The sequence below is a fragment of the Saccostrea echinata genome, unplaced genomic scaffold (genome assembly GCF_033153115.1).
Source record: "Saccostrea echinata isolate AGI-Se365-2 ecotype Australia unplaced genomic scaffold, CSIRO_AGI_Sech_v1 ptg000022l, whole genome shotgun sequence".
NCBI lineage: Eukaryota > Metazoa > Mollusca > Bivalvia > Ostreida > Ostreidae > Saccostrea > Saccostrea echinata.
This window is the reverse complement of record NW_026889771.1, coordinates 605,159-629,653: the sequence shown is the minus strand read 5'-3', so window position 1 is coordinate 629,653 and position 24,495 is coordinate 605,159. Positions and strand designations below refer to the sequence as shown.

General features: G+C 34.5%; 2 protein-coding genes across 2 annotated transcripts; both read left to right on the top strand.

Moving 5' to 3' along the window:
• Nucleotides 1-1,929: 1,929 nt before the first annotated feature.
• Nucleotides 1,930-22,540, top strand: LOC133190581 (uncharacterized). The gene is made up of 8 exons (XM_061326279.1): nt 1,930-1,933; nt 2,946-4,494; nt 4,661-4,845; nt 10,345-10,640; nt 18,308-19,683; nt 19,864-19,920; nt 20,524-20,530; nt 20,996-22,540. The coding sequence occupies exons 1-8, from the start codon at nt 1,930-1,932 to the stop codon at nt 22,538-22,540; spliced, it is 5,019 nt and encodes a 1,672-aa protein (XP_061182263.1).
• LOC133190167 (carboxylesterase 1C-like) lies at nt 18,186-20,046 on the top strand. The gene is made up of 2 exons (XM_061325650.1): nt 18,186-19,683; nt 19,864-20,046. The coding sequence occupies exons 1-2, from the start codon at nt 18,395-18,397 to the stop codon at nt 20,027-20,029; spliced, it is 1,455 nt and encodes a 484-aa protein (XP_061181634.1). The 5' UTR covers nt 18,186-18,394; the 3' UTR covers nt 20,030-20,046.
• Nucleotides 22,541-24,495: the final 1,955 nt, after the last annotated feature.

Genomic DNA, 24,495 nt, shown 5'->3' with positions numbered 1-24,495 from the left:
TATACACATTTTACCGATAAATTTATTAGGAAAACATACCACATATATGTAATAGTCTTTCGATATATAAATATATTCACAACTTATATTGTTATCAATGATTTACTATTATTTCAATTACCATTCACACAAAAGCTTTTTTTATGTTCATGCAGCTATAATCACCTCGTTTTTCTTTTTAACTTCGGGCTCGATGCTATATGATGTTCTAAAAGCTTCCGTCAATATTAAAGATCGGTGAATGACGAAAATAATTTGCACCTTTCCCTTTTTAATCGGTTATCATAACTTATTTCTTTTACATTATTTAAATCAAGTTTTGATTGAATAATTCAATGATGGCGTTTTATGAAATAAATAAACGATTGCTTGTTGTCAGTTTCATTAAAAATTGCCAGTAACTTAGATCCGCCAACCGGAAACGCCACCGTACTCACGTTTTTACTATTTCATGGGAAGGAATAAGTAAGAACTCTGGTGCACTCGTTTCGGAGTTTATTTGCAAAATTTATTAACTTATAAGTATAGATTTCTGCATCCTAGATAACCACAATATTATGAGGTTTCCTCTCTTATTGTGAACCTCTTGTTCAAAACTTTTCATCTTAAATATTTTCACTTTAAATTTAATTTGCCTGCTTTTTTATCAAACAAACAGTCAAACCTTCAATTTGTTTTCTTACATGTTTATCCTTACATATTTCAATCTTTTTAACCTCAAAATTTGGAATTGGAGATTTTTCCCTGACTTTGTTTAAATTATAACCATTATTATCAAATTAATTTTTCTTTGTGTTTTCGGTAATCCCTGTGGTCCCATAACATAAGCTGAATTCTCACAGTAGATGTCACTTGCAAAATTTTGCGTGACCAATCTTTTTTTTTTTTTTTAAGTCATGCTATATAAAATATGGTGATCGGAGAATTATTAAGGAATCGCTGTCTAATTCGTTGGGTATGCCGTGACATCAACGACAGTTGGAAACGAGGGATAATTTATACATAACGGGCTTCGCCCGTGAAAATAAAATTGTGAAAATGTGAAATAAAATTGTAAATATAAATTTTAAAAATGCTGTCAAAAAGATTTTAAATACAAGAGACCTCTCATGTTAATTTCAATAGTCCCCGCCCACTGACGTCAGACACAAAGACAGCCGCACGAGACTCCAGACATTTCACTCGGCGAAATTTACATTCAGGTGTAATTATCAAGAAATCAACACATCTAACTCCTGCATACGGGGTTTATATCTCTCAGTTGATTTGATACGCCAGAGCATGCTCTACGTATGAACAATTTCTAAAACGAGGTAAGTTATTGACAAACAAGTTGATGAAACAAGAATATCAACAATCTCGTTTAAAGTCGCCATTTCGTACGATACAATGACCTTGTCAGCAAATACAATCTATCATTAAGTCAAATGCTGACTGACTTTTTTCATACCAATTGGTAGGCCATTATTTACACTCTGAATTGTCGACGGATTTTCCCGTTATTTCCAGTTCATGACAAGGAGCACACGGCGAATGTGACCGGTCGGCAGGGGATGCTCACTCCTCCATGGCACCTGATCCCACCTCTGATGTTTTGGAGGTCCGTGCTTGCTCTGCACCTATTTTGTAATGTTTAATGGACTTTTCAGCTTGAATATTGTTCGTTATCTCAATATATTTCATTTCAAAGAGTTATCACATAGAAAACAATTAGAAATGTAAATGTGCACACATTAACAAAAATATATCCGATATAGACAACAATGTTAGTGTTTTTGCACTTAACTTCTTCCCTTTTTTTCAGCAAAATATACATATCGCAAAAACGTCTATAAAATTAAAATATGGGAAGGACTTTAGGAACATTTTTCATACAGATCAAAAACTTAGTTAAAAAATAGCTACACGTGTGATTGTGATTGTCTAAAAATGGGTAAGTGGTAGCCAACAAAAGGGTAACAGGGAGGCAGCAAAACAGCTAAATTTACCATTTTCTTTATTTTATTTTTTCATCAATTTTTTGACGCAAATTGCTTTAGAAAAACAAAGTGCAAACTATTATATCTTCCAAAGTTACATATGCTGTGCATAAATCGGATATATCTTTTATATAATAATTTCAGATCCGTAATTTATATTTTTTTGTCAACATTAAAGAAAATCCATTTACTTTTGGCGAAGGCGAAAAACATTATTATAATATGCCACACTTTTATGATTTTTCTTTTGTTGTGAACTTGAGAATTAAATAAATCAATGCTAGACGTGGACTACACAAATTTCAGATTCTTGATTAAATTAAAACAATGTTAATTTCGTTTTGATTTTTATGATCAATCAAGGGTCATATCTGGCCTTTGCCGTACCTTATCCTTCAAGGCAATGGATCTTACCTTTACGGATTTTTTAAACTCGTGCACACCCATACGATAATCATTTGACGAAGTTACCCGTAGGTATGTAGAATTTTTCATGCAGAGGTTTGATAGAAAAAAATATTTTCCTTGCTGGACAGATTAATTACCACATGCGAAATACTGGTAGAAATACTTATCAAATCAATGTTAATTTTTACACTGTTTATAGCCGAACTCAAAGTTCATAGATGAAGGTTCATTATAAGACACGTTTTGTTGAATTAAATATTGGTGTATGTGAAATTGTAAAGTGTGTCACGATAGATAAAGCAGTGTTCACTACTGTCAAAGTCTTGACATGCACCTGTAACACCAGATAAACCTTTGAGTTTGATTACAGAAACTTCATTGTTTGTATAGATTCTGTATATTGAAATAAATCTTATTAATAAAACATCGCTAGAGTAATAAGTGAAACCTTGCACTTCATTGAAAAATTATAGCTGAAGGTCGACAGGTCAAAACAGTAAACACATTTAATATTTTTAATATAAATATTTACAGCCAGTGTGTTTTGAATTTTTTTAGGTATGGAGGTCACAAAAACTGTTTTCCTTCTGACTGCAATATGCTTTATCATAGCGGAATGTCAAGGAGAGTCTGAAGTAACAAGAAGCTCTCGTCTTGGTGACATAAAGGGATTAAGAGCACTTGTTCCGGGAACCAAAGACAAATATGTTGACCAATTTCGAAAAATCCCTTACGCCGTCCCACCAGTTCGGCATCTGAGATTTCAAAAACCTCAACCTTTTGGAAACTGGGAGGGAACACTAGATGCCACACAATTTGGACCTTCATGCATACAAGGTGACTCTGCATATTTTGTCGATGTTCCAAATAAAGCAAGATCTGAGGATTGCCTATTTTTAAATATATATGTTCCAAGTGACGTCACTTCTGACGAAAAACTCTCCGTTATGGTGTGGATTCACGGTGGGGCTTTCCTTTATGGACAAGGCATGTTTTACAATGCTTCCAATTTAGCGTCAGTTGGCAGAGTTGTTGTAGTCACTTTAAATTATCGTCTTGGAATATTTGGATTTTTCACCTTGAATGACCCAATTGCAGGTGGAAACTATGGTATAATGGATCAAATTCTAGCTCTTCAATGGGTAAAAGAAAACATTTTTTCATTCGGTGGTGATCCCGATTCCATTACTTTATTTGGGGAATCAGCGGGAGGAATGTCTACCAGTCTGCTGTCCTTGATACCTTCTAACCGTGGGTTGTTTCACAGAGTCATCTTGCAAAGCGGTAGTAGTAACAGTCCTGCTCTAATGGTGGAAAACTCTTACTTTATGTCTGATTTAGTAGGTACCACTGCAGGGTGCAATATTTCATCAAGCAGCAATAAAGAATCTTTCTTGAACTGTATGAAAAAAATTTCCGCAGAAACATTACAAAGAACATTTGAAATGATAATTTCTTCTCCTACAGAATTGAGCATGGTCCTCGGATTTGGCCCTGTTGTAGATGGTGATTTATTTCCGGATCAACCAGTTCGACTGTTGTCAGATGCCTATCCTAACCATCATTATTTTTTTCGATCTTTAGACTTGATGACGGGGACCACTTCTGGAGAGGGATCACTCCTTTACATTCAAATGAGTAATCCTCAGCTTCAAAGTCGTTTTAATTACAACGTTTCAGAAGGATTGTCCAAAGAAGTCTTGTGTAACATAGTAGCCCCATCTCTGGCCAAAGCTCACTTTAAAAATAACCCAGATGTTGTGAATATGATATGTGATGAATACAGTGTACATCCATCAAAAGGTCTTTCGGCTCAAAGTATACGAACAACAGATGCACACGGTGATTTCTTCCTCACGGCTCCAACCATTGATATTGCCAATATCCATTCGGAAAAGAACGGAATGTCAACAACCTTAGTGTATATGCTCTCACGTATTAATCCAGTACATATAGGCCCACCGTCACCTGCCTGGTTCACTAGAAGTGTCCATGCAGATGATTTGATGTATTTGTTTGGTTTACAGAACTATGCTGATGTAAATAAGGACGACTTGGAACTCTCCAGAACTATGATGACCTACTGGGCAAATTTTTCACGTTATGGGTAGGGATCTCCGAGTTTATTCTCATGACTAATTTTCAAACATTTCTATTCTTCTCGTCCTTAACACAATCAGACTTTCCCACACATCACAACCTTTTCATAAAAATGTTTGAGATGTTTTGAGATGTTGTGTTTCTATAGTTAATAATATTCACTTTGTTTTTAGAAATGTCAATAATGCGGAAGAAAACTCTGTACCAGTTTGGCCACTGTACAATAAAGACCACCAGCTTTACATCGATTTTGATTCAGAAATAACCGTTAAAAAATCCCCAGCTGAACAGGCCTATCAGTTCTGGTACAAGAAAGTACCAAAGTATGTTAAGTCAGAAAACCATTCACATGACCCTAGTGAATTATAAAACAAACTTGATCGCATCATTTCTTAGAATAAAAAAATAGGAGAGGATTCTTTATTTTGACATCTATAGACGACGCTGATACACATGCACAGGTTCGCTACATACTATTAGGGAGTGAAGGAACACCCACTTCTTGTATGGACTTACCGTAATTTGATATTTGTGACAATAAGTATGTTATATGGAGAACGGAATGTTGTTTGACCTACATGTATATTCTAGAGATTCAATAGTATTTTGAAAGCATATTGTCCAAAGTATTGGAGAAACTATCATTGTCAATTCTAAGATGATTTGAAGTGCATTACATTAAGCGTATATATGTATGTGATTAGTTTAATTTCCAAACCAAGTGTTAAGTTAGTTATGGAATGTTGACCGCGAAGCGGTTTATAAAAGAACGTAAACTGTTCTAACACAGGTTACCAGTATACAAGTATACCTTGGGTAGGTATTAAAAGTAAAGATAGAGTAAGACAACTTTTTGGCCCTGGTTTGTGGTTTATCTTAGAACGATGCAATAATTCATTATCAAAAATCTGTTGTCATCCCTGTTATCAAACGAGTATTGATTCCAAGTGATAGTCATAGATAGGTCACAAAATTTATCAATTTCCAAATTTTCTTATTTTCATCCTTATGTTCCTAAATTTTGAAATAAATTTTGTTTCAGAAAATGCTGAGAAAAAGCTTGCCTATCTACCAATTTATATATTTCATGCACTACTTTAAGATATGTCTTGTATATAAAAATCTCAGATAGGTACTTGATGCATATGACGAAATGGTGTGCAATTAATTCATGAGAATGTTTCCACTTGATTTGGTTCTCGATAACATTCATAAGATCCTGCTTAAACTCAGAATTCCATTTTTTAAAATTTTGATACTAAAAACAAAAAGCCCGGTTTATTTTGCTTTTTCTTCAAGCCTTGACATCATACTTAAATGGATAGAATTTTTTGTGATTAAGAGTTGACAACTCAGGATACCGTAATTTTTATCAATAAGTAGGTCCTACTGATGCAAGAAATTGCGTTTTCAAATTAAAAAGGCGGTCGTTACTTTTCACGAAAAGATGAATCATCTGTATTTTATCAAATTAGGCTTTCTCCTTTCACCTATTAATTCGCGGAAGGACTCTGTCAACTTGCAATTAAACACTTATAGCGCCGCTCTCACTGCAAGCTCTAAAAGCAACGCATGGGTGAAGTGATCCAAACGATTTTTTTTTCTGCAGTAACCTTTGGGCCCACAATGCAACGTGAATGCATTTTGCTGCTTATTGTGTTCTCGCAGTAACAACAAAAGTTCAACAAATATAATTAACTCACTTTGACTCATTAGATATTGCAGATTTAAAGTAAAATGGACGTTCCTTGTTATAAATTGCACTTTTTAGACTTCGTTTTGGTAATGCAACTAACAAACTATAGTACGACGTCATGTAACGTCACGGTCTAGACGTTCTAAATGTCGTGCGGAGTCGCCTGTGGTTAAAGCGTCTGCTCTACAGTCGCGGAACAAGGAGCTGATCCTTACGTCGCGGGTTCGAATCCACTGCGGGACTTGGAGACCCGTCCTTCGGATGAGACCGTATAAACCGAGGTCCCATGTCGGAAAAAGATCCCTCACTGCACAATTTACTTCGTCGGCGAAAACGACGGAGAACAAACCAGTCTATAAATAGAGGCTTTCTCATCAATTTATCACTGACCAGAGAGTGTGCATGAAGAAGCGCGTCCTTTGATGAGAGAGTAATATGAATTTCTTTAGTACGACTCGTCTAACTATTTTTCTCAGAATCCCAATCTACGCAAGCGCACTTGCAGTCTCACCCAACGTAACTAGTCAGCCCGTGGGCTAACTAATAAATGACCCAAACAGTGGCATGTCTTAGATATTCTTTAATCTGTAATATTCGGTTATGGCATTTTAAAAAGTCAATTGTACATCTTGTGTATAGAGGAGTATCGCAACGTCGCTCCTTGATGACGGAAACATTTAGCACTTCTCTTGCTTATACGTTCCATAGATATTGATTGATTTAGTCGGGCAAGCTTTTTGAAAAGCTATTACTTGTAACTGAATAAGAATCGAGTATAGCGTACATGGTTATAATAATACACATCTGCGCTCGCACTCACGGTAGCACCGTCAACATATTATTTCATCACCAAAAATGATATATAGACCTACGCCAATTCTGTTATCTTTCCTTCAATAAATCAATATACTGATATAAATTAATTACTCCAGCTTCGAATTTTCAAATCATAAAGGTAGTCGCAACTTTCACTTTGATATCAATCTTGCCATTTCCGGTAGAAAATATTAAGAAAATCAAACCATCGGCGGAAGAACTTTATCCGAAAAAGTATTTTTAAAAAAATGCGTTACAAAGGGAATTAATCATTATGAGATAATACTTTTCTTTATTTCGAACTTTGATGTGTGTTTATAGAAAGGAGAAATGGGGGGGGGGGGGGTAGTGCAATGAGAAAAATGTTATAGAGTGATGTCGATCAAGCAAAACTGTAATGATGTCAATCAAACTAACCTAGCTGATGTCGATCTGTCTAGCCTAGCTGTAATGAGTCGATCACTCTAGCCTTGTCGTAATGATGTTGATCCGTCTAGCCTAGCTGTTGTGAGTCATCCGTCAAGCCTAGCTGTAAGGAGTCTTCTGCCTAGTGTAGCTGTAATGATCTAGATCACTATAGCCTAACTTTGACTATGTTGCTCCGTCTAACCTAGGTGTAGTGATGTCGATCCGTCTAACGTAGCTGTAATGATGTTGGTCCGTCTAGTCTAGCTGTAACTATGTCGATCCGTCAAGCCCAGCTGTAATAATGTTGGTCAGTTTAGCCTAGCTGTAACGACGTCGAACCGTCTAGCCTAGCTGTAATTATGTTGGTCAGTCTAGTCTAGCTGTAACTGTCGATCCGTCAAGCCCAGCTGTAATGATGTTGGTCAGTTTAGTCTAGCTGTAACGACGTCGAACCGTCTAGCCTAGCTGTAATGATGCTGGTCAGTCTATCTGGCTGTTATGATGTCATTCAACCTAGCCTAGCTGTAATGTCGATCCTTCTAACTACCTTTAATGATGTTGATCAGTCTAGTCTAGCTGTAATGATGTCGATCCTTCTAGCTAGCTTTAATGACGTTGATCAGTCTAGTCTAGCTGTAATATGATGTCGTTCTGTACAGCCTAGCTGTACATGTAATAATGTTGGTCACTACATTTTATTTGTAATGATGCCGATCTGTATAGTCTAGCTGTATTTATATCAGTCAGTCTTGGTTTATTTAATGTGTCAATATGTAATCCACTTTTCTTTGTTTTGAAACTTAAGCTCAATGTTACTTTTAATTATAATTCTTTTTCGACAGAACTTGTGTTGAATGAAACTGAAATATTTCATTGACATTCCTTCCTTGTCGCTTTGTATAATCGAGTTAACCTCTTGAATTCACACTTTCAAAATAATCCGAATTCTCAAAAAAAATTGCTGAAAACATTGAATACCACAAAATAAACGCGTTGCTTGCGCAACCGAGTACTTTACTGGACCTTGTGAGATAATGGTCCTGATATCAAGATAACTGATGACTAATCTGAACAATGCGGCGATATTGGGCGTTTTAAGATAACTCACTCTTTTTCCTGTCTGTCTGGTTGAATTAACATCATATCATCTAAAAGAGGCAAGTAATTTTATTTCTTGCAATCTGTTGGCTATGGTAATTACATGTGTTTATAATAGTAATGGCAATCGGATAGATTTTGTAACAGGTTAGTCGTCATTTTTTTCTGAGTAACCGGTCACTCGGAACAGATAATTTTTTTTAATATAAATTATTCAAATTCAATTCTTACAAAGTAATTTCTTGGGAAAGTGCTAAACTTGGGAAAGTGCTAAACTATGATTATAAGAATTATTTACTTTTTTAAATCAAATTAGAAAAATATATACAAAAACATTTACTTCGCTATTTTTTGAAATTAGAGACAGATTTTATTCTGATTTTTAAAAATATTTTTCATTAACTCAGTGTCGATTTTACCATGCACATTCACAGAAAAAATCGCTCTAACGGTACAGATGATGTTCAATGAATCGTAAGATACTTACCTGATGTTACAGAATGAGTTGTGTGAAGTTTACTTTATTATCATGTCATCATTGAAGGAGGGTCTAATAGATTTCGCTCTCTCTCTCTCTCTCTCTCTCTCTCTCTCTCTCTCTCTCTCATTGTCGGATATAATAAGTGAAGAAATGTAAAGGTTGTTTGGTCTTAGGTTTTCGTACTCTTAGTCGTAAAATTTTGCAGTCCAGATCTCTCCTAAAAGATCGCCGAGCTGTCGATGGTGGAATTCCACTGAATGAATTGAAAGGTTTTGCAATGATTTATAAAACGAGAATATTGTTATAAAGCATGAGTTGGAACAAAAACAGGTAGATTTTTTTATCCGAGGGTACATAATCTTTGATAAATATTCAGAGTTATAAATGACATGTATTTAAGAAATATATATACTGCAAAAAAATATGGACTAACCGCTTATGAAAATTGTAACCGGTTACAATCCTTACCACCGATAAGCAGTTATCCGTTGCCATCCCTAGCTAATACGGGTTTTCAAGATGTTTATACAATAGCTAATGAGAAACATAATCAAATCATGGAAATAAGGAAGAATTTGTTATTGTTATGAATAAAATACCTGTGTAATCAAAAAAACTTCACACTTCCTTCCATTAATTGTATATTATTATACCTCATAATTATTCTATACAACGCGTTATCTGATTGGTTCTAGATTATCACGTGACAGGGCCATAAAACCTCATATTTCCCTGTTGTCTTCATGCTTTTCATCATATTCAACCTCTTCGGAGGCCTAATGCATTTTCCCGCAATGGTTATCGTTCTTTGAATGAAAACTCCCGAGAGTAGTAGACCTCACAATAGCCTGGTTTACGTCACAAAATTGCAGATGGACTTCTGTGTTTCAGTAATACTATGTTAAAATTGAAAGTGAATTTAAGAGCGGTGCCCAATTTGAAAGTTTATGTTTATTTTTAAAGTATTTGCTTGTTTCGGTATAATAAACAATTTATTGCATGAATGTTCGGGAAACATGAAGATTTATTCAGCCAAGAAATATCATATTCCCCTCGGGCGAAGCCCTCGGAGAATATGATTTTTCTTGGCTGAATAAATCTTCATATTTCCCTCACGGTCATGCAATAAATGTATAATAGCGATGTTCCTTAAGACAGTATTTCCATGAACAAGCCCTGTTTTGGTACAATCCTACTTTGGAATTCAAGAAAACTTTGATAAATATACGAATTTTAACATATTTTATTGATTTTCCTATTAATACTTCATATTTAAGCTGGAAATATTATTCTATTTTTCAGGATGTCATCTCCATTGATAAAGTTGCTTTTGGTGTGCATGCTTTGTTATGTAATAGAGGCAGCAGCTACAACCACCAAAGCTTCAATAACAACAGCTACACAACCTAGTTCTAACACTACAACAATCGCTAATCAAACATCACAAAACCCAGATACTGTTCCTCCAGGACAGGTAACCACTCAAGGCCAGGGAACCAGTCCTACAACACGCGGATCCCGAACCCGACCTACAACCAAAGGAGGCACAACTCAATCTTCACATAAACCACAAACGTCACAGGGAAATACAGGAACAACACAGACTACAAAAACAACCACCCCTGCATCTGCCACGTCCTATACTGTCTCAATTGTAACATTATTATTAAGCGTTGGCTTGTCTCTCTTGCATTAAATTTGCATGAAGATACCTCGACATCAAGGACGTTCTGCGCTGGCGTTTAGATCGTTCCGAACAAAGCGATTTAAAAGAACAGAGAGAGTCGTTACTATAGTATTTCTTTTGACTGAAATACTAAATGATTATATCTTTTACCATATTTTATTTAAATTAGCTCAAGATTGTTTCATTTATTTTTTCTGTATATAAAAATATCCTTTCAGTGGTTTTGTCACTTACTTATCAAAAAATTCAAAATGGTTGAAAATATCTGCTTCCAGAAATCCATTTTGGAAAAAAATCTACTAAAGGAATAAAGGGGTATAGATTCCTACAACAATGCAAGGAATTCCCTGCCTGCTCATCAAATGTAAAGTGAAATTTCATTATAAATTGTATTTATAAGATTATGAAGAATTCAGGTAGTAATTTTATTCTGGAGTATTAATAAATGTTTTCCTACAGAAGAAATTCAATGTGTTCCGTGTCAGTAAGAGGTTCAATAGTTCAGTGAAGGGGTGTAGTAATTTTTATGGTGGCATATTTCTGTACCCTATCTGACAGTTATCTTTGCAGAGATAACTACGCCGACATAAGGCTGATCTCTGTACATACATGTACAAAATGATAACATGCAACATAAAATTATCAAATGTAAAAAATAATCATTTTAAATAGAATAAATTGTGCATAGATGTGTCATATTATTTACAGGTTGCAATTTATTTATATCTACATGCATTTTAATTAGGATACAGAGTAACTTCTATATGTATGGGGTAAGGAGATAACGAACAGTATTCAAGCTCATAAAGCCATTAAAACAGTACAAATCAGAAGCAGAGCAAACACGGACCTCTGAAACATCAGAGGTGGGATCAGGTACCATGGCAGAGGAAGCATCCCTTGCCGACCGGTGTCGCATAATATTTGGTCCGCCTCTTTTAAAGGTCCGGGGGGACCTAATACGATAACATATAAGGTCCGGCCTGCCTCTATAATAAAAGGTCCGCCTTCGGTTTAATATGAAGATTTTTCTCCTTTTTTGATTCGAAATTAATAAGCTTTATTAATCTTTTTTAAATTATTTAAAGTATAGTTCCTCCCAGCAAAATGGAGTTCCAGGGACGTACATGTATGTACATTGTATATACATGTATACTAAGAGGATCAAGTCTCGCGATATCTCGCTAGTTGCTGGATTTCGTTAATCAATTTTAATTAATTATATTTCTAATACTATGATATATTTCAGTACAAAACCTCAAAATATCTATCAAAAAATTATTCAAAATTTGATGTTAGCACTGATTAACTGTTTGCTTGTAATCGTAGTACATACCTCCCAGGTAGTGCACAAAACAAAAAATATAAAGATGCAAAGATCTGTTCATCGAATTACCTTTTGGGAAAATCATGTACGACATGTGTCTTTTATAGTTTAAGTGATATCAATATTATCATTGCAAAATTAAAAAAAATACAGATATATAATACGCATACCTTCACTGGCACATTGTTCAGTATATAGTGTTCGTAAGTCCAACAATGATCATTTCATTACAGTCTCTTTCCTAACAACGTTCGACTTCCACTTCCAAAAAAGAATTTTCATATCTTTCGAAAGATATTTCATTATATTATTAATAATAATTATGCATAATTATAACGATTCATATTGTACCTAACTATGAAATAATTGGAGGGTCACTGTAACAGGGACTTGTGTTACGGTGTACTAGCCTATACCGCGTTGTTGTTAAAACAACATGTCTGTGCATTGGGGGTAGGCCTATTGTCTCACTTGACGAAACTTGAAGTCGCATATCCCATGAGTTTTTATAACCATCGTTTCTTATCCAGTTAAAGACTAAAGATTATATCATTCCTACTTGATATTACCCCGGGGTTAACACTGGTGAAGGAAGATGTGCATTAATTGGCAAAATCAAACCTAAGTCAATCGATTTGAACATTTTAAGCAATAAAACACACCCCCCCCCACCCCCAAACGGAAAAGATTATAAATGGTCTTGTTGTTTTTTTGGTGGGTGGGGTATAGCAAAATTATGCTGATACATGTCAAATAGTTTAAATAGTACTGATGTTGTAGACTTTCCTCCCGCATTAATATTTTTCCCAGAAAAACGAGCTTGGGTTTAAAGACCCCTCCCCCTTTTGGAAAATGAGCCTAGCATAGGATTTTATTTCCGGAATTTTTTAAAATATTGTTCATTTCATTCCTTACATTTTGTAGTTTTCATTTCTGACATTTTAAAATTTTCATCTCTGACATTTATCATCATAAAGTACTTTTCCTGCAATGAAAACAGAATTATTGAAATTTCCCTTATAAAAAAATTAAAGAATAAATCAAGAATAATTCATTGATTTCCAAATAATAAGTTCTGTATATATTTAAAAGAATCTTATGAAGATTTTATCCTCGGACACATATAAGTGTAAGTTGTGAATTTTTATTCATCTTTTCAAATCAAGATAATCAGACTGAATTTGAGATCAGGTAGGTTAAGATAGAATTTATGACATACAGAAACTATGTTTGAGGGAATAAAGTAATCAAAGTTGAGGGGATTCTTTTTTTCGGTGCTTTCAAACAAATATAATTCAGTGGGCATTAAAATTTGGTGATCAAAAATTGCATGTTTTATTATTGAAATTATTACATTTTATTACTAGACTTTGTATTTTTACTAGACTTAGTGTTGATTGTATTGGAAAATGAAAACAAAAAATGTCGGAAATGCAATGCAAAATTTAGGAAATGACATGCAGCGAGCTTGGAAGAAACAACCCGGCTTTATTATCCACCATAGGAAATACCCAGTACGCTTCAGTACAGAATTTTCTCCTTTTCCACCTTCTTACTAGGGAGAATCTTATCCGCCCATACTATTTACAGAGGAGTTTTACAGAGCAACTTGACATGTATTTCCCCCTTATATAAAAAGGAAAGTGTCTGTTGAGATCGTGACTGATATAAAAATTCATAAAACACCACCAAGTCGTGTTCTTTTGTTAATATTTTTATATTTATTTTGATTTTGGTTTAAATTAGATTTTCTTCGACTTTTAGCGGCTATTTCTTTTTTATTTATGTGTGTGTGATGGGGGTGGGGTTATAGTTCTCTTGTTGCACGTCATCAACATTACTAATTAAATAATAATATATATCTGTGGTCCCTTCGGACAAATGTTTATGGTTGCATATAGATATTATACAATACAGTAGACACAGGTGTAGTGGTACTAAACAATACACTTTATTGGTTTTCACCGCGTAGAAAATTCTACACGGGAGATCACTCTCAATCAAGCTCCAGACAGCTCAGTATTATTCCATATCATTATTCGTAGGGAAAGTAGTTCCCGAAGAGTATGGAGTATGACTCTCAGTCATTCTCCATACAGTGTCAATTCTCCGGGACTACTTGGTATGGAGTTGTAGCGTAACGGAATACTGAGCTGTCTGGAGCTTGGATTCTCATGATGGAAAATCCCATGAATTACCTTTTTCTCCGAATAACCGTGAGTTGCCTCTTTCCATAAATGAATAAAATAAATAATCATAAATAATCAGCATTATTTAAATGAAATATATTTTTGATTTAAAATTAGACTGAAACGCTTCTAGTCGACATAACGAAAATGTACATATCATGTAGCTTGAAAAATACGACGCACGCTTGACAACGTCCCCAGAAACATTCAGTCAGTATATTTCTGGGTGCATTTGGGGGATGGGGGGGGGGTGGTTATTGCACAAATTAATGTACAAAATAGAAATTCCTTGATACTCAAAAAAGGAAGAGGATCAACTGATGCCCCCCCCCCTTCCCCCTGTTCATACAGACGTGAGATACATAAATTACTTTTATATAGAACTTGACATTTAACTTTGCCCAAAATGCTTTATGTCGGTAATAAAAGAAAATATTTTACAATAATGATTTCAAATTTTAATCGGTCATGCAATACAACCACAGGCACTTGTTTCGGTAATAAATTTTTAATCCATAGTATAATAATAACACAAGGTATCTAACTCCGAATTACACGGAGTACCCCCCTCCCTCAGAATCGCACTCATTTACACTTTCAGAGGAAATACACTGACAAACTGTTTATACATATGTTTTCTACGATAATTTATCTACACAACCGTATATGGCATGTTTGTCTTTATTTTCTTTAGTCTCCGTAAACAGCGTCAAAACTCTGCTCGCCGTGTGGAAAAGTCCAATTCAACCATGAAATGGTATCTGCTAATCCCGCACAGAGAACAAAAAAATGAGTGGGTTTAAAAATTCAATTCCAGTGTTTAAATATTGCATGAGTAAATAGAACTCGTTTACATCTGATTTTCCTTGAAAACATTACGATGTTTATCCGATGTAATTTTAGAAACGGATTTTTAGCCAATCAAAATCTCTGTGCGGGACTAGCACATACCATTTCATGGTTGAATTGGACTTTTCCACACGGCGAGCAGGCTGTTTACGGAGACTAAAGAAAATAAAGACAAGCATGCCATATATGGTTGTGTAGATAAATTATCGTAGAAAACATAGGTATAAACAGTTTGTCAGTGTATTTCCTCTGAAAGAGTAAATGAGTGCGATTCTGGGGGAGGGGGTACTCCGTGTAATTCGGAGTTATATACCTTGTGTTATTATTTTACTATGGGTTAAAAATTTATTACCGAAACAAGTGCCTGTGAATACAACCTGCTAGATTATCCCAGTCTGTCTATTATAGCCACAGTAAAATGTGTAATTTCTTTTTCTTTCTTTTTCCTTTGGCAAAAAAAATTTACAAAAATGAAACATTATTTCTTTCGTAGTTCATTATGACGAGGAAGAGTGATATTTTTATAAGAAAGAATTAAATCCAAACCATGATTATACTTTAAATCTGATGTATTTGTTTTCAACATTGAGTTACCTGTTTTAACCTTTAACATTACATGTATTTTGTTACTGCAGTAAATATAGATCGAATACAACATTAGGCTATATATTACCCTATCCACAAATAAAGGGCAAAATATGATTATAAACTGAAAACAAGTTAATTGTTAAAACTAAAGGTAAGCATATACATACTTTTATTTTTTATCGGTCTTATTATTAAACTCTACATTTGGAATAAGAAATTTCTTTAAATATTGTAATAAAAATAGACTAATATATACGTATAATTATATATATCACAATTTTGATGTGTACGCATGAATATCATAAAAGTATTAAAATTTGTTCTTCAGCATAATTTATTAAAATAGAGAATTCATATCTATTGATTTAAAACAAACACATGACCATTACATTGTCATTGCTATCTGCCGCGGGCTCTACCTGCGGGTACCTCTCAGGTATACGAATACTTCACACCCCCATTGTTCTATTGCCTAAACACACCGGCAGATTTCACACCTTTAATCATCCTAATTCACACAAAGCAAATGCTGGGGAAAAACAAACACAAGCCCAATAAATGCGACATTTTTTTTAAAAAAAAAATCATTGCCCTAAACGGCATTGCTAAAAGCACACTAAACATGGAGTAGCAATTCTTGCCCTAGGAGATATATTGTACAAAGAAATAAACACAACAGCTAGGGTAAATCCTTAATCTTTCTTCATATGATGTAAACAAACTCTCTTTAATTTTATGTGTTTAAGTCAAGATTAAAACATTTTCCACCACCCGGACCTTTAAACTTCGGCGGACCTTTTCTTATACGGGCCGGACCTTTTCTTATAAAAGGCGGACCTTATATGTTATCGTATTAGGTCCCCCCGGACCTTTAAACGAGGCGGACCAAATATTATGCGACACCGGTCACAGCGGCCGTGTGCTCCTTGTCATCATCGAAAAAAAAAAGTCCGTAGACAAATCAGTTTGTAAATAATGGCCTAACAATTTAGTATGAAAAATATCAGTCAGCATTTGACTTAATGATAGATTTTATTTAATTGCTGACAAGGTCATTGTATCGACCATATCACTTGCTAAATGATTAAACGAGACTGTTGCAGTTTCGAATCAGCTGAAAGACATAAACCCCTATGCAGGTGATAAGGGTCTATTGATACACAAGTAAGGGAAGTTACTGATTGAAACTTAGTTGAAGTCATCACGTTTATCACATAGCTTTGTTGTTAAGTTACCATTAACGTCCTTTCCTAGTGAAATATCCAAATATGATGCCATATTTCTGTTATTTATGCAAGTAATTTTTCTAACAATTATATCGACATGCAAGAGAAATACTCAGTATGTCAAAATGCAGCATTAATGTTTCGACATGCAAGATAACGATGTTGACAAGCAGTGATCGGAGAAGATTTCGGAAATTTTTCATAAAATATTAATTATTTCCCACATGTAACATTCAATCTTCGCGATGCAGTTCAAAAAATATTGACATATAACTTACTATATTTACATGCAGCTTATTTACATGTGTGTTGACATGCATCGTATTTTATATAAGTAAAATTATTAGTATCCTATTTCTATAAGTTCAAGATTACAAACTATAGAACATTCTTGCAAGCTGACTTTGATAAGTTGCATGTCGACAAAAATGAAATGCATGTTGACATTAATAAACTGTATGTCAATATTAATAAATTTTATCATACTTTTAGTTTGTCCAGATATTTATCTTTACGATATCTTTAACGTAAATCCTGGATCCGCCCCTCTCTTTTACAAAGAATTTACCTGATCAAGTCCGACAATATTAACAAAGGATGTTATCTGTAGATCCCACTTACTCGTGGTGCGATAGACGAAAAGAAAACAGTTTCATTATATTAAAACTAATAATCAAAAATACTGGAATATCAAAGAGTGAAGAACAATTTTGAAATTGGATATCAAGCTGGAATCATTTTTGAGTAATAAACTAATATACATTCCAGAATAACAAAGATGGAATTAAAGGTAAAAACAATGTTTACTTCTTTGTCATTTCATACATACAAATCAGATACATGTGAATTTTGCAGGGAGGAAAAAGCCAAACTAGCATAAGGTCTTAGTCCAATTTCCTTTAATGTTTGTAAAATGTGCATCTGTAGGTGTGACACTTATGATTTTATTTATTTATTATTTTCATCCAGGTTTACAAGAAATTAAATTAATATTGTTTGGAAATGATACAAAAGCGACATATTGTTGGAAACTAAAAATTTTTATGTCCAAATATGAAAGGTAGACCGTGCTCTGCTATCTATGTGTATACAAAGAAATGACCTTGACAAAAATTTAATACTTATATAAGGTATACTTTTTTAATTCTAATATATGCTTCACAACCATTCAATCATTGCTATTGTGTGATTTAGGAGAACTTGGTACAACAGTGAATATGAAATAAAACAAAAAAATGAAGATTAAGTTCATCCTTAGCATGACAAAGGTTGTTAACTATCATTTAAATTTCAGATGTGGTTGTCAAGTGCAAGCATTCTCTATATAATATGTTTAACCTTCAAGATTACTGAGGGAATAGGAGAAAATGTTACAATTTCAACAAATTTAGGGAAAATAACTGGGAAAAAATTCACCGTGCTCAACAAAACTGTCGAAGTTCTGCGATTTTTAAGCATTCCCTATGCCGTCCACCAGTGGGAGAACTCCGCTTTGCCAAGCCGCAACCATTTGGCAAATGGACTGGGACCCTTGATGCAACCATGTTTGGTCCTGCGTGTATACAACCAGAACAGAAAGGCTTCCGTTATCACGGTTTTTCTGAGGATTGTCTCCAGCTCAACATATATTCACCAAAACGCAAGACTTTAAACGGTAACCTTCCAGTTATGGTGTGGATTCATGGTGGTGGCTATGTGACCGGTTCCGCTACATTGTATGATGGGCTTTTTCTGGCCGCTAAAGGTGGAGTGGTAGTTGTTACCATCAATTATCGACTAAATTTGTTTGGATTTTTCACATTCAATAATAACATTGCCAAAGGAAATTATGGACTTTGGGATCAAATTCTTGCACTTAAATGGGTGAAAACTAACATAGCTGACTATGGTGGAAATCCAAGTCAAGTAACAATTTTTGGAGAGTCTGCAGGTGGATTCAGTGTTGGTCTTCAAAGTTTAATTCCACAAAACAAGGGACTTTTTCAAAGAGTTATAGCCGAGAGTGGGGTTGCTAATTCTTTTCTTTCTGTTGGAAAAACTAATCTTACGTCTATTTTAGTGGCCGGTGATGCTGGCTGCAGACTCGATCCGCTATTGCGAAACTTTCAAGCAGTTTTAAAATGTTTAAGATCTAAAACACCGAATGATCTACTACAAGCTGAGAATACCTTTGCAAAGGGCATGTCAACATCAATTCATTTAGGCATTAAATACGCCCCTGTCGTTGACGGTGAACTCTTCTCAGAGTCACCTGCTGACATTCTTAGAAACAAAAACTCGTCTGCCTTTACTTTTTTCTCATCTTTGGATATAATGGTTGGGAATTGTAACATGGAGGGTTCGTTACTTCTGTTAACCAACGCAGCTGTTGAAGAAAAGTATCATTTAAATATCAGCACAGGCTTTCCAAACACATTCTTCTGTAAAAGTCTCATTCCTACGTTATCTGCAGACTTTTTTCAAAGCAGTTCCAAAGTATCTGAAGCAATCTGCCAAGAATACGGCGTCTTAAATAATATATCAGAGCAGAGTAGACAAGTCTTGGAAATGTACACAGACTTGTTTTTCATTGTTCCGGCAGTATCTACCCTTATGTCGCATGCCCAGTCGAAGTCTAGGAACACACGTTATCAGTATGTTTTTACAGAGAGAAGTCCTCGACCTTTAGGTCCACCTCGTCCTTCATGGTACCGGGGTGCAGGGCACGTATCAGAGCTGTTGTTTCTTTTCGGAATTGAGGACCTCTACCTTTTCAATATAACAGTGCCACCGAAGGATTTTGTATTAGCAGATAAGATGAAGGCCTATTGGTCCAACTTTGCAAAAACTGGGTACGATTTAACAATGATACTGATCAATTCAATAAAAAATATAAATATTCACTGCTAGTAATAATACAATTCAGACTATAAATACATTTATTTCATCGAGACATGTACGCGTATTTACAGCATCATTTTCTAGCTGCTTTGCGCTTTTTCATTAAATATCTTTAAATATTTTTTTTTCAGAAACCCAAACATGGATGGACTGCCTCAGTGGCCTCAATATGACGTGCGAGAACAACAGTACCTAACCTTAAACGCTGAGAATATATGGTCAAACAGTTCATATGATTCTAGGAGAACTTCATTCTGGATAGATTATATTCCCTCACTTCTTAAAAAACATAGTTAAATTCTAAACAAAAAAGACAGCAGTAAAAAAATAAAAATGTTACAGATCTTTTATTTTTTTTTAAATATGTACTGACTTTTATTTGTTTGATTTGATAAACTATTTCTTTAAAAAGTAAGCAGATTTCTACTCAATAAATTCGTCATTTAGCTTTCAGTGTGTGTGTGTGTTTTTTTTTTTCATCAATTAACTTCGTACATGAGAGGCCTGCAGTATAATTCGTGATATCATCAAAATCAAAGTCTTATTTTATATCGAAGTTACCTCAATAACCTACTTAATAAATTTACATCTTGCTGTTCTAATGTCCTGTATTTCGACATTAATTTGACAATGTTATCAATAAATATTTGTTGATACATGCAACTTTGTCAACAAATACGACTAAAATATCGACGATAGATGTCATCATTTAGATTAACTAAACCATGCAAGTAAGTTTTTTTTTTTTTTGTTGTCAGTATGAATTAATCAATGCATTTCAATGTTTTAAGTGATATGGTACGTACTTTTGTATATATAATTTTATATATATATATATATATATATATATATATATATATATATATATATATATATATATATATATATATATATGACATGCATGTGTTTATTTCCTTACTAGCTAATTAACACATGATGATTACTTAACACTGCAAATTTCTCTTGAGTAACAGAAACAAAGGTAGTTTGGGGACATCTATGGATTTTGGCCATAGCCCTATATAAAATTAAAGCAATTCCTGAGCGTGATGCTTCACGGAAATGCTTGGTGGTCTAGCAAGTTTTACTTATTATTCCGAATGCGTCATATGTAGACATTTATTTGACCCTGGACCATATTTTTTACCGATATAGCATAATAAAAATTCAACAAATATATACGGACTATATCACTTAAAAACATAGCAACTTTCTTTTTGTTGTACATTTTCTTACAATTTTTTTCATCGTGTTGCTTTATAGAGAGGGTTTCAAATCAGTTTGTCCATAGTGGCGATTGTGTTTCTAAGTGGACTTGCTTTAGGACAGCAGCCTTATACAATCGGGTCAAAACTTGGTGACTTGACAGGCATTGTGAAAACGGTCAATAATGGTACAACAAAGGTTTTCACCTTCCTCAATATACCATACGCCAAGGCTCCAGTTGGTGCCCTAAGGTTTGCCAAACCAGAGCCATATGGAAGATGGGAAGGAGTACTCAATGCCACAAAATTAGGAAACGCCTGCATTCAGCCACCGGATCCTTTCAACAAAACGAAATTTGAGAGTCTATCCGAAGATTGTCTTCAGTTAAACATCTATGTACCTAATAATTTTACGTCAGAAAAAAGAAGTGTGATGGTTTGGATTCATGGTGGGGCGTATATTTACGGATCAGGCACGCTTTATAATGGCACAATGCTGGCAGCTCAAGGTGACGTCGTGGTGGTCACCATCAACTACCGTCTCGGAATCTTTGGTTTCCTATCCTACAATGAAACAATTGCCAGAGGTAATTATGGAATATGGGACCAAATGTTGGCATTAAAATGGGTGCAGGATAATATTGAAGATTATTCGGGTGATCCCTCGTCTGTAACAATTTTCGGAGAATCTGCAGGTGGTTTTAGTGTTTCGCTTTTATCGTTGATTCCTAGGAACAAGGGGCTTTTTCACAGAGTTATAGCCGAAAGTGGAGTGTCTGATACTTTCCTATCTTTATCTCAGCATGCAAAACTCACGGCTACTGCCATGGGAGATGCTCTTGGCTGTGTTTTCGACCCAATAACAAGGAATTTTAGAACAGTTCTTTATTGCCTGAGATCCAAATCAGTTGATGAAATATTTAAAGTTTTAAATACCTTTGGAACTTATTTTATATCTTCCTTAACGATTGAAATACCCTTTGCCCCGGTAATTGACGGAGAATTATTCAATGACTTTCCTTCAAAACTTCTATCCAATCCTTTATCGGATGAACTTGCTTTCTTTAAATCATTAGACATGATCATTGGCAATTGTAACATGGAGGGGTCATTATATTTAGCAATGACCCCGCAAGAACAGGACAGATATGGATTTAATATAACCACCGGGATACCTCAGGAATTCTTTTGTGAGAAGTTCATTCCTGCTATTGTGCGAACTTACTTTGACTCTAATTCCAAAGTTTCTAAAGCTATTTGCGAAGAATATAAAGTAAATAATGATCCGGATGAACAAAGCAGACAAGTTCTCCAAATGTATACAGACTTATTCTTTATTTCTCCAACATTTTCATCTTTATTTGCCCACTCCAAGAGTAAAGCTTACAAAAACACATATCAGTATATGTTTACCAACAAGACCCCATTGCCTTACGGTGCTCTAAGACCTGCATGGTACAGGGGTTCTGGTCACGCATCAGAACTGCCATTCCTCTTTGGAATAGAAGACCTTCATTATCGAAACATAGATGTAACAGTAGACGAATTTAAATTGGCTTTAATAATGAAAGATCTTTGGACAAATTTTGCCAAAACAGGGTAAGCCTTTTTTCCCTCACTAAATGTTATTAAAAGTTTAGTGTGGGAGCATGTCTGTTTAAATGGCAACCAAGGTATTGTTTGTCAGCATTTGCAATTATAAAGTATCGGGGTATAAGGACTGGGTTTTTAAGTAAAAAAAAATCCTTTTTGTTCTTTTTTAAACATAAAAACACATTTTTCTTGTCTTATCGTTTGTAGGAATAATGGCATGACATAAAGTACATTTTATTTTAATCTTACAGCGACCCGAACGGACCAGGACTTCCTAAATGGCCCCAGTTTGATCCTAACATGCAAACTTATCTACAACTGAACTACTCTAACTTGACAGCTCTCAATAAGTATGAGGCAGAGAGAATGAAATTTTGGTTAAATACTATACCTAATATCATTACTGGTAATAAATACTAACCTAATTTTACATTAATGATTATGTTGAGCTTATGTCTCTTTTCATACTGAACAATATTTTGTCGTTTTAATAAATTGTTCTAAAAAATAGCTCAGTTTGTATTTTTTAGTGTTTTCACAGTGTAAGGGATAGATTTGCCTTATCTGTCCTGCAAAATATTAATATTTTACTATTTTCTCCTGATGGTCAATTACAGTTTATTTCTTTTTACATATTACAGGCCAAATTGCATCAAATGAATAATTGATTAAGATTGTACAATTTTAATAGGGACCGTAGTAAAATAAAAAAAATCTTACTTCTTTTTTTCAGTGAAATTTGTTGACTTTCACGATTAACTTTATTTTTATGGTCCGAAATCTGGCAAATTATTTATAGTGCAATGGGAATGTTAAAGATACGGCTATTACTTTTTCAATGAGATTCCCAAGAGATTAAAATACCATGCATTGCGCGATCCTGTTGGTAAAAAAAATTGAATAATCATTATTGTAGCACTTTGAATGACCACACTTGTCAACTGACCATAAATACTACTTATTAAAACTTGCTGAACTACCACGCCTCTTTCGAAAATAAAAAACCGTATAGAACTCAATTCATCACAGTATTTATTGCTGTAAACCATATTCTGATCGTATTCGCACCTTGTTTAAGTCTTCGTATGTAGATACATACATGTAATTACAGTTTTGTTGATTTGCCAGACACTAGCGGCTAAAAGAAGTTTTGGTATGTATGTTAGAGTTTGCTTTATGTTTTCTGAAGCAATTAAAATGCACTTTGGAATTAATTCAATGTAATAAAAATTGAGAAATTGAACCATTTTGTTACCATCCAGTTACCTTTGATTATGTCATTACTTAAATTAAAATCAATTATATTTATACTTTTGCGACATCATCCTTATGAAGATTTGATTGTAAACTATTGCATTGTTCAAAGTAAGGGCACAAAAGACCCTTATCCTTCTTTATTTTTATTATAACTTGCGTTTCACATTATTACTTAACTTGTTTAAGACTGAAAATGAATAGGTGAAGATAACGAACAGTGACCGATCTCAAAAAACCTACAGACAACACAAATCTGTGAACAGGGCATAAAACACGGACCCCTGGAAATTCCAGAGGTGGGATCAGGAGGAGAAACCATCTCCTGTCGACTGGTCACACCCATGGTAGGCCCCTCAGATAGACAGAATAATTCGTAGTCAAATTTAGTATAAAAACAATGGCTTAACAATAGTATGAAATATGTCAGCCAAATACGATCCAATGATAGGTCTTATTTGCTAACAAAGTTATTATAAGAACCATAGAATACTCAGTATACGAAATGCTGATTTTAAACGAGGTTGTTGAAATCCCTGTAACTTCAACTTTCTTGTCAGTAGCCTGCCTCGGTTTAAAATGTGATCGTATTCAGAGCATGCTTTTGAGTATCGAGTAAGCTGAGAGCCATGCATAAACATAATATCAGGTGATAGTGGAATATTACTACTTAAATAAGGAAAGTTGACGATGGAAAATCTATAGTCAGAG

Excerpts from the sequence above, each read along its gene's own strand:
- LOC133190581 (XM_061326279.1), top strand. Across the intron at positions 4,495-4,660 it reads GCAAATTTTTCACGTTATGG|AAATGTCAATAATGCGGAAG; the intron begins GTAGGGATCTCC and ends CTTTGTTTTTAG. Across the intron at positions 10,641-18,307 it reads CGTCCTATACTGTCTCAATT|CATTCCCTATGCCGTCCACC; the intron begins GTAACATTATTA and ends GCGATTTTTAAG.
- LOC133190167 (XM_061325650.1), top strand. The coding sequence starts at position 18,395 with ATGTTTGGTCCTGCGTGTATACAACCAGAACAGAAAGGCTTCCGTTAT. Across the intron at positions 19,684-19,863 it reads TCCAACTTTGCAAAAACTGG|AAACCCAAACATGGATGGAC; the intron begins GTACGATTTAAC and ends TTTTTTTTTCAG.